Source organism: Papilio machaon, chromosome 7 (genome assembly GCF_912999745.1).
Source record: "Papilio machaon chromosome 7, ilPapMach1.1, whole genome shotgun sequence".
Lineage (NCBI taxonomy): Eukaryota > Metazoa > Arthropoda > Insecta > Lepidoptera > Papilionidae > Papilio > Papilio machaon.
In genome coordinates, this window is record NC_059992.1 from 1728464 (window position 1) to 1740779 (window position 12316).

Consider the following 12316-nt stretch of genomic DNA (forward strand, 5'->3'; position numbering starts at 1 on the left):
AGTTTTAATACATACTTTCTCGAATTGGTGCATACTGATCTCCATTTTCCCTTGTGTAGGATCTGCACCCTACCAGCGAGGATGGATGGACCATCAACCAGTCTGATAGCAGGTAATTGTGATGACTTCACTGGTTCTTCAGTACTCGTAAATGTTATCTTACTATTATGATTTCCCTGAAACAAAGCAGAAAACATACAGTTAGACAAAAATTGCAACTACCATTTAAATCTTATTGGATAGCTATCGCCTGTGACTTCGTCCACGTGGGATTAAACAGAAAACGAAGTTAGTAGCTTACAAGTTATTTCAAATTGAGATCTATCTCCGTTTAAAATGTCATCCTTATCCCTCCTGCAGTTGTGGAGTATTGTGGTAACAAATGTCTATATCCATGTCTTACGCAAACATAATATTAGTAAGAAGTAAAATAAATAGGTATAAGAATAAATCGAAGATCACCAAACGAATTTAATTTATAAGCAATCCAACATTGACATCTTTAAAGATTCAAGTGTAATTATAAAAAATAAAATTAAAGATTATTTTCTCAATTTAGATCAATCACCTTAAGAGTTTTTTAGGTTATTTATCTTACTTACTCATTTACTATGTTAAAGTTTTCTGTTTTTCTGTCTGTTTTTGTATTATAATTTTGTTAAAATGTTGTGTTAGCCTTTAAGTGTATTACATGACAAAATGTACTTTGATATAAGCATTTTTTATTAGATTGTCATCTTTCATGTAATATGTTGGCTTCCTAAAATAAATAAATTACCATAACATTAACATACAATTTATGAATTGTATAAATTCCATAAAATCTTGTTAAATATCTTTGGTAAAACAAACTTAATGTAAGAAAGACTTGGGGAAAGTAGAAACACAATTCAGTTACTATTTAACTGATTTGTTACGATAACTTTTTACTCTAGCTGTTGCACAAGATTTGAAGATTTCGAAAGTTGACGGAAGCAAGCGCATTGAATGATCGGATGTAAAGAATCGGGTTTTAGCAATACCCATTGTTTTACGGTGCTTTGTTAAATCAATGAAAATTATACAAATATTTGATTTAAATTTACATGACTTTAAAAAGGTAATCAAAGTATAAATGTTATTAATGTTAGTTTGAAATGACTCAATACCAATGACCGTAGACAGACTTTCTGTTTCACGTGAGGTTAACTTGTATCAATACTCGATGTTAATCATGAAGGTCATTAACATATGACATCATAAGCCGTAGGTTACGACTGCCTACACACGGACGGCATATTGAATAGATCTATTAGATGACCTTAAACTTTTCGAAGCAATTTCGCCTTTCGTCTGATAAGTGTGCGTAAAGGAGGCCTAATTTTAGTTCACATTCCCTTCCCACTCTTTTCTTACAAAGAAATTATGGGAAGGGGAAGTGGATTTAGCGGGGGAAGGGAGGCAATGGGGAAATGTCGCATTTCTGTGCGTCCCTTCCTTTCCCATCCTTCGTTGATTAATGCGAGGCAACGCATCTGAAATTGCAGATGTCGATCGTCAGCGGTCGCTTCGCTATTTCGGCGAATTCAGTTGGTGGTACGACCGATTTCCTTATAATATAAAAAAAATGTGTTACATGTACAAATTACAATAATATTTGATATTTCAATAAATTACTACTCGTTCATCTTTAAAGATAAACTAATATTCCTTAAACTTGTAATCTTTTTTATGTATCGTATTAGATTAGCGCCAATAATCTATCAAATTGACTAATTTAACCCCAAATAAATTATTATTGAAATGTTTTTAGGAATTCATCAAAGTAATTCCATATGCATCAACCATACATGATTGCCCTTGCACTTCATAGTTACATCCTGTCTTTTGATGGTCCCTATTCATACCGTCACGTGCCGTCGCTCCCCATCTGTTCACGTCGTTAAATTACATGCAATGAGTGACGTCATATGGTATACCTGGGGCTACCAATTTTCAAGGAACATAAGTTAGAACTACGGTGACGAAAAAAAAGAAAAGAAGCGCTTTAAGTATGCCTCGAATTATATTTACGAACATATATGTACATATAAAAAACGGAATAATATTATTTTTATGCCTTACTTATTTGCTAGTTATGGGCCATCTTATAGTTCTATTTTCATATATATACAAAAAACAAAGAAAGGCTTTCATACCAGTGAAGTGTTCGGTTTTCTCAAAATACAGAAAAGAAAGTTTCCAATCCTGTGCGAGTTGACGTCATCAATTTAACTTGAAATAAATCAGTACTTTCTAACTATACACTGTTGTGTTTTTGAATTTGATTTCGAATCACAAACTAATAGTAAAGATATAGTTGGGCATACTTTCAAGTTTGTGTTTACTTTTTGATAGTGTGTCGATATAGATAAAAGAAACAGTAAATTCTGTACAAATCACTTGAGATTAAAATTGTTTCTGAGCATTTTATACAAGGTTAACGTGCATATGGTATTATTCTATTGATAACAAAACAAATGCCGATTACTATTTTCGTAAAATTAAAAATATTTTTGTGTAATCTTTCCTTTTCAGAAAAGCATTGTAAATAATAGATTTCTTATCAAGCCGATGCTTCACGAAAATAATATTTGATTTCAGTATCTAAAATATAAAACAAAAGATAATTGAAATGCTTTCGTATTCAATAAATAAGATAAAACCAGTTCAATCAACCTACGCAGTGAGTCATAACTTTCGTCCTTGCGTCCTGCAACGGTGTTAAAATGTTGTTCTTTTCGTACTTCAGCTAACCGAGTGGAACTGTTGTCGTAACAAATATCAACCCCGTTTTGACAGCTGTCATTGAGATGCAAAAATGCAGATTTTTGGTAATTTAACCGTGCGTTCTCACTGGAGGAACATTGATACATTGACATCTCCCTTATTCAAATATGAACGTTGCATTCCTTAGTTTTTCTACCAGACTTATTTGATACTTAAAAAATAATCTACGAATCTATTGCGAATTAGGCCATAAACAAGAAATTAAAATTTAATCTTAACGAACCTACGCTCTCGAATACTTATATCGGAAATAGAAAAGAATTAATTAAAAAAAAAAACAGATATGAATCACCTTACTGAAAAGGATTTTCTAACTTATAGCTTAAATCATTCTCAGAATGAGTGGGACGCTATGAAATATCAAGGTTATTAAACAATGTCAAGATAAAAAAAATAGCCGAGATTTGCAAAATAAAATTCTGGCTTCAACTGAGAATATTAAATACAACGATGACATTTATCGACATATTATCGATTAAATGGGCTAAAGTTCGAGGTTGAGTTGTTAAGGCATGTTAAAATTTTGTAGATACGTATACGGAGGTTGTTTAGTTCGTTAAAATTTTACGTTTTATTATTTACCATCCATTTTTATGATAATGTGGTAATAAAAAAAAGACGTAAAAATAAATATATTGCGTATGAAACAACTTGGAATGTAATTAAAATAGAATACACTATTTACCATAGACCACTTATTATTATTTTTAATAGCGGGCGACAGCTAGTCTTACTAAAATGCGAATGTTTGGATGGATGTTTGATTTAAGGTATCTCCAGAACGGCTCTACGAATCACGGTGAAATTTAGCATAGATGTAGATAATGGTCTAGAAGAACACATAGGCTACATATTAATTCCTCGCGGACCGAGTCCCAGGCGACAGCAAGTTTGTCAATAAATTCCATAGTTGACCGTTGGCGGTTGTCAGTTGTGGGGCGATGACTTCCGGCGTAGAAGGCGTGTGGTGCTGACTGAAACGAGCGTGGAATCATAAATGAGGCTAGCTGCGAATACACATAAACGATTGCTACTGAATTCATATGAGAAGAATCTTCATAAAGACGGAGAGACTATTATCTAAAGTCTGGAAATATATTCCTCCCCTTTTCAATTTTTGAGGTCCAATATCTAATTCTCGTTATTTTAGTAAGGTGTTGGAAATCTGTACCATCTTCCTGTACTCTATGTGGGCACAACAGGTTTTCGTCCTCCAGATCGATCTTTTATCCGTTAATCGCTTTCATGTCACCTTTAACTGAGACTCTGGGAATTATTGCTATCTTTAAAATAAATAGGTCTTATACAGTATTGCAATAAATAACAACTATTGTTTTTGCCCATACAATCGCACAGGATGACGTTAAAGGATTTCCGTTATACTGACGTGATTGTTTCACGATATTATTATTCGTGTCAATTCCAATGCTTTGAAATTGTTGCAAGCTTTCCGTAAACTAACTGTAAAATCGTAAACTAAAAGTTTTTTTTATTCGCCAACTTTAAAACCTAGATTTTTACTAGATAAACCTCCGTTTAAAACCTAAATACAAATCTGTATCTACACAGAAAATGTAGTCCTTATACGAAATCACTTGTAGTTACTATCCGCCTAAATAATTGGCAAACTAACTTATTTTAATAAAATAAGTTAATTTCTAGAAATCCTAATAAAAGGCCAAATATTCCCAATAGTAAATAAAATATGTAAGTTTTCATTTTCTCTGTGACAGCAACTGACTATCTGTTGCTAACGGGGAGAAATCGGCGGATGTCCGACCTATTTGCCCAACGAATCGTTCTTGGGAATTTGTTAACGTTACGCGATCACGAGTTCATAAAATAATTAACAAAAACTTTGAAATAATTATTAACTGATATGTAATATTAAAAAATCATCTTCTAAAGCCTCCACTATCAATGAATGAGACTCAAAAAGGATCATTTACCCTCTATAAATTAATCTTTCTGAAATGATATTATAGGCACTAGGTTAAATGAAAATTTCCTCATTAGGAAGCCATGGTTGGGATTCTTTTAAATTAACTATAAACTAGAAGCCTATTTAATTTTAAATCATTGGATGTAAGCAGAGCGCAACGATTTCATCTCTGTCATACACATACCATACGAGCGATCACGAAATGCATTGTTGTGGTTTGTCGGTTTACAGGTTGCGGATGCTGTTGTGGCTTTGTTGTTCCACCACCTCTATTAATAGCTGCGTGACATTTTCATGGCGCCCGTGACTCTGTTCGCGTGGTATTAAAAAAACTAAATAGGCTTCTTATTTGTTCTTCCAGACTATATTCTACTTCTGTGTCACATTTTAACAAGATCCGTTGAGCCGTTACGGATATACATACGTTCTAACAAACATCCATCCATCTAATCTTTCGCATTTTTATTATTTTTATGGAAGATTTCTTAATTCCGAAAGAGAATTATACATCGAATTGATTGTAATAGTAACATTTCGAACCATTAGTTTAATGATAAACATTTTTAGTAGGTATTTTATAGGAGTCCTAAGTAGTACCTAGTAGTTGACATTTAGATAAAAATAACAACTCCAACTTGGCGATTGATAACGCTTAAAAACACGAATTTTTTCTACATGTATACCTTGACAATGCCAAATGACGTCACAGACGCCATATTTATAATTAAGCAGTAGGACCAGTTGTGGCGTAGCGAGCAAATACGCAGCGCCATGAATAGAGATGTATACTTAACTCTAAATTTAAATTACAAATGTCCTATCAACTTGTTTTAATTCTTACTAATATTATAAATGCGAATTTTTAGATGGATGGATGTTTATTTGAAGGTATCTTCAGAACGACTCAACGGATTTCGATGAAATTTGGCACAGATATAGAACATAGTCTGGAAGAACACATAGGCTACTTATTAAGTTTTTTTTAATGCCGCGCGGACAGTGTCGCGGGCGACGTCTAGTATATTGATAAATTCGTTTTTTTTTATTCAAACCTAGTTCAGGTTGAGCCTATTAAACATAGTTCCATTAATTAACTTTTAGCACCTGACATTAAGAGCGCTGGATTATCATTGTCGGTAGTTCCGCACTGGCAACATTGTGTCTTGAGTCACAATGGCTATTGTGTTTGTTTATCCTTATGCACATGTCGATGTATCCCTCACGGGGAATTACATAATATGTATTCTTCACGCCCTTATATCCAAGAATTGACTATGGTCGGGATATCCTTGTCTTACATTTATACTTGGATCGCACTTATTTTCTTTTGGGGAACGTTTACACATTATCTTCCATAACATTATACAACAAACATTAGGTACCTTGTTTTGAGATGGAAACATAAAATATTCATTGTGTTTAGTAGCATTATTTCTTCGTATATTGCACTGTGGAATAATATAGATATTGTAACAATTCCTAGTTATATGCCAATGTAACCTTTAGACGAGAGCAACTGAGCGTGCGCGAATCTTGCGCAAGATATGACTACACTATAGATAGTGCTAACATAAGATTGTTAACAGTGAATGTCTATTCTCGATGTCCGTCATGATTAAATTCGTAGTCTAAATACTTCTCAGATCAAATCTTACTAATATTATAAATGCGAAAATAGAGATGGATGGATGGATGTTTATTTGAAAGTATCTTCAAAACAGCCTAACTCGGTGAAATTTAGCATAGATGTAGGACATAGTCTGAAAGAACACGTAGGCTACTAATTAAGTTTTTTATTAATTTCGCGTGGACGGAGTCGCGGGCGACAGCTAAGCTTGATATTATTTAATTAACTAGAAAAAGATTTAAAAGTCATTTCAAAAATTTTCGATTATTTATAAAAATTTTAAACAGATTTTATAAGAAAAGCGCGTTAATCCACTCACCCTAAAATAGGACAACTGACAGGTCTGAAACTAGTCGGTATTGAAAACGTAATACACGTGAATTAAACCATTATCTTAATTAGTTATATTTCCGAAGTTTACACAATTAAATGTTAAGAAAAATCTTAGATGTTGTAGAGTAATCTGTAGTAATCATTAAATCGTAATAATTTTTCAATTGTTTCTTTCCATTTTTCTTTTGAGAGTCATAAATATGCCATTTATTTTTATCGTTGCCAATAATGCTTACCACTATTCAGGGAAAGATGCAAGGAAAAAGAAGTCCAGGAAGGAGAAGAACATCTTGGCTGAAAAATCTGCGCCAATACAACAACGATACAACAAAAGTACGCGTTCTATATTTCGAGCTGCCGTGTCCAGAGTTCAAGTTTTTTTTTTTTTTATAGGAGAAGGGGGCAAACGAGCAACGGACCGAAAGTTATTTGATCCGACGCCCATGGACATCCGCAACGCCAGAAGAATCGCAGCTGCATTGCCGGCCTTTAAGGAAGGTATACGCTTTTTTCTTGCTATGATGATCGTCAACCTTCCTTAGGTGATGGCACCAAAAGAAGTATAATGCTTACCATCAGTATTATAGCTTTCTACATAGAGATACGAATTCAAATGTACTTTTTTATAAACGTGATCTGTCTAATCGTGAAGATACTGCACGATTTAAGAGAAGATCGAATAGAAAATGGAAACAACAATCCCATTGTCTGTTGTAAGCATTAAAAATACAATGATAAAACAAAATGTCGATAAGTCATCGGAAAATAGACAAAATATATAAATACACAGCATTAATTTAAAATTTGATTTGTCTCATATGAAATGAAAACTATTTAACATTAAGATGAAAATTGTAAAAATACATGAATCTTTACTTTCTATCCGCGCTGTGTTATGGCGACGTAATTTCTTATGGCAAATTACTCTTATGATCCACATGGCAATCTTAGAAACCGTGAAATGAGCTATAGCGGTAAAGAATAGACAATTGCAAACAAAAGAAATCACATATTACTACAGAACCGACTTAGAGACTTTTAACTAACGAGTTATTGAATAAAATAGTCATCAAAAGATTTTGATAATTAATTTAAGACTAGCTGTCGACTGCGACTTCGACCGCGCAGAATTAAAAAAAAACTTAATAAGTAGGCTATGTGTTCTTCCAGATTATATTCTACATCTGCGCCAAATTTCATCAAGATTCATTGCGCCGTTCTGGAGATACCTTCAAACAAACATCCATCCATCCAAACATTCGCATTTATAATATTAGTAATATTGTTTTTAGGTCTGTTAACTTAGAATCTAAGGTAAGATGTAGGTTTACATTATCACTTAAGGTCAAATAAGATCGTGGTCAAGCGTTAGCTTATTCAACGTAAAAAAAAGTTGTATCCTTTAGCAACGAATTAAGAACCTACTTTTAAATACGAGTAAAATAATCTAATTGGTATCAAAAATAAAGCGGTTACGAAAGTAAACTAACGCTATGCCGACAGTGAACCTTCAGAGTACAATGTGCCTGATAAGAATCTAGATGTGCGCGGCGTCTGTGGGGAATTTAAAGCAAGGTTATGCTTCTATTGATCAAGTGCGAATGTTATGTTTGACCGGTTTGTAACCAGTTTTAATTTAGTCTAGTTAAATCTGTTAATTTAAAATGAATTTCTAATCCATCTAACTGTGGATCAACTCTTTGGTAACACATGTAGACATTTAAAACATCGTCCCTTAACTTACAACACTTCATTCACACATTTCACATTTAAATGCCATTAGATGGAGTTGCTCATTCCACCACACCACCATAACATGATAATTTAAAGGTAAAAAAATATAGTAAAATAGTTAAAATAGAGTAAATCGACAAAAACTAAAGAAACAATTATTTCTTAACCGCTAAATATGCTATTAATTATTAAGAAGCTAGCTATCGCCCGCGACTACCTCCACGCGGAATTAAATAACCTATTAGTAGCTTATATATTCTTTAATACTATGTTCTACATCTGGAGATATCTTCAAACAAACAACAAAACAGAGAACAGAATAGAACAGAGAACAGAATAAAGAACAGAACAGAACAAAGAAAAGAACAGAACAGAACAAAGAACAGAACTGAACAGAGAACAGAACAAAGGAAAGAACAGAGAACAGAACAAAGAACAGAACACAGAACAGAACAAAGAACAGAACACAGAACAGAACAAAGAACAGAATAAAGAACAGAATAAAGAACAGAATAGAGAACAGAACAAAGAACAGAACAGAACAAAGAATAGAACAGAGAACAGAACTAAGAACAGAACAGTTCGGCTAGTTAAGTTTCGGCTCTAGGTATTCTTTTTAATTTTTACGTAAGTAAACAAACTCTTAACTTGAAAATAATGTTACCAACAAATAAAATAATGCTATCAAAGAACAATAAACTGTTTGTAGTTGGAACTAATTTGAATTTAAATACCAATATTTCATTGTACCAATTGAAACTCAGCCTAAAGAAGAATTTCTATGCATTTAATTATCAACGAATTGTACCATCGTTTACTCTCGAAGTATAAGAATATTTAAATATGAAAAATGTTTATTCATCAAGCAAAACATTTTTGTTATGACTTCATTTAGCACAGATTTGACGTCGTATATTTCATTGTGAAATGGCTTTGTTTAAGATCAATATTATGTATTTACATTTTAAATCCTCTGATCAAAGATTTCGACTTTATTAAATAATTATTAACGTTCATCTTTTAATTTTTAAAATCGATATTCTATGTATATTATCGATTTTTATATATTATATTACTAGCTGTGCCCGCGACTTCGTCCGCGTGAACTGTCTTCGGGTAGAATTTTTTTTAGGCTAATTATTTTACTTAACCGACGTGATATGATTTGATGTATGGATGTAGAAGAACATAGAGAGAGGTGTGCCAACATATTAAAGAAAATATTCACCAAAGTCTAAAATAGAGCCAAACAAAATTTTATCCCCTATTGTTATTTAGGACCCCTGAGGGTAACGAAGGTAAAGAAGTTTCAAGCTTCTAACTGTTAAAATGACGATATTTCCATACAAATTACCACCCCCACTTTCAACCCCTTTTTCGCGTTAAAAGTTAGCCTATGTCCTTCCTCAGGCTCTAGACTATCTGTTGACCAAATTTCATTTAAATCGGTTCAGTAGTTTTAGGGTGAATGCGAGACAGACAGACAGAGTTACTTTCGCATTTATAATGTTAGTAAGGAAGTAAGGAATATTAGAAAAAATCCACCGATTTTTTTAAATAAACAGCTTTTTTGGTCTCCTGTAAAGTTGATAAAAATGACATGCGGTGTTGTTAGCTATAGGACGATATGGTAAATAGTTTATTGAACCTCTGAGACAAAGGCTTAGTTACTTTCTAATAAGATCAGGTCAACCTGAGTTCAATATGTGGCGATTTACCATAACTTAAAAAAAAAAAAAAAAAACTTAAAAGATGATTGTGCATAAACCCGATTTATATTATGACTCTCAAATTCAAATAAGTTAATTTAAAAAAAACCTAAGCTTTTGTCATAGGTCATTGACCTGCACAATCTTATTTGAGACGAATGGCGTCTTGTTTTTTCCTTATTTAAATAAAATAAAAATACTAAAGTAAAGAATGCATAATAATTATTATAACAGATACGTATTCAATACTTTGACGGAACAAATCCGATCCTTGTTACCGTGTAACCGCATGTGTGGTTTACGAATTGTTTGAGTATTATGTTCCATCAACCATATTCCTATTACACGATCACAAACCAGCTTCATTTGTTAGATAGTTTCATCGTCAGCTCACTATATGTCCCCACTGAGGGGCTCGGAGCCTACCCCAAGTTAGGGGTGACTAGGCCATAGTCAACCACGCTGGCCAAGTGCGGGTTGGTTGACTTCACACATATCATTGAATTTCTTCTCAGATATGTGCAGGTTGCATCACGATGTTTTCCTTCACCGTAAGAACGTCGGATAAATGTACATATATATACATATGTAAATCGAAAATCGAAAAACACATTGGTACATGGCGGGATTCGAACCCAGGACCTGCAGATTGCAAGTCAAGTGCTTAACCCCTGAGCCACCGACGCTCGTTAGATAGTTTATTTAAAAAATATAAAAACATTGATAAATTCATAAATTACTAAACATCGTGTGTAGAATACATTTTTCTAAGTATGACAAAAAGATTAGGTTCTTCGAAACATCTAATCTCAACTACTTTATCATTATATTTCGTCTTATCATTACGTTGTAGCATTAATATTATAAACAATTCATGAGTTAATTAAAACCAGGAACTATAATTTGTCATATTCATCCAGCCACGTTTTTCATGTGTGGGAATAGTGGCCATCTTCCGAACTTTTTAATGATGACAATATTTATAAATTGTAGAGATTGAAAGCTACAGAGATGATTAAGTGGGTAAAATTATTATTGGTTATCATAAGAAAGTAAAAATGTGGTCAATACCGCGTACGGTAAGCACCGCAAGGCATGACGTGAGCTGTCGCCATTACGCAAGGTCTACTGCGGCACACGGCGCAACCCAGATACTCCGCGTACTGTACTCGAGTCGTTCTGTTACAGTCTGACCTTAAAACATCATAACAATGCCCGCGCATCGAATTCTTCACATTTATATATCACTAATAGAGTCGAGGAGACCCTTAATGCATAAATGTTGCCGTGGATTTCCATTGCTAAAACAGTCGTATAAAAACATATTTTTCCATTTCGTACGTATTCGTACGTCACGTAGCATTGATCCACGAACGGATCTGCTCGATTGAATCGGTGTATTATATCAGAAGGTGGCAAAATTAGGTTGAAATTAAATTTATGAACTACGTATGTTACAGAATGGATAATCCCCTACACTCACTCTACCTTTTTATTTCTCTTTTCCCAAATTTTTTTTAATCATGATGATGATAACATCTCCTAATTCATGAGAAACAGGTGACTGGTTTTTTTATAACATTGTCATTAAAAAATCCACGTTCTAGAAACCTGAGTTTTGGTGAAATGTAACCGTATTTAGTAAAAGTTCATCCAAGCACGTAGTTAATTATCCAATTTGATAAGAAGTATGATTCTTAGTATTGCTAATTAGCTCTCAGTGATGAGTTTTATTAAACTGAAGGCGTTAATAAAGTAAACATAGAGGATGTGTAACATACACCTAACATTAGTCAGCTTCGAGTGACACTGATAACGTATGAGTCATTGACCATCTCGTGAATCACAGAGTAAGTATGTATGATAAACTTTATTTTGCTACTGCAATATATTCATTCATAAGTCTATGAATTTTTTTGTACTATCAAACGTCATACTAGAGTGATTTTGTTGTAAATTTGTTTAGTTTTTTTATATAGCTTGCGGTGACTGACCGCTCTTACCTGACCGAAGTTAACGCTCTAGCGTTTCGTACGTGACTATGGAAAGAAATGTGTGTTTTTCTGGTTGTATCTTAGAATCCTGTTGTGATTGTTCAACACAATTACTGGGTTCGATTCCCAAATGAAATATAATTTGTGTAATTTTTTACATGATAATCAG

At 33.3% G+C, this 12316-nt stretch overlaps 1 protein-coding gene across 1 annotated transcript in view; it reads right to left on the reverse strand.

The window, feature by feature from the left end:
- The window catches only part of LOC106709963 (protein bark beetle), a 32282-nt gene that overhangs the window by 14643 nt on the left and 5323 nt on the right, over positions 1-12316 (reverse strand). The window contains exon 2 of the mRNA XM_045678605.1: positions 16-176. Within this exon, the coding sequence (XP_045534561.1) occupies positions 16-176 (161 nt within the window). The remainder of the gene's footprint in view (positions 1-15; positions 177-12316) is intronic.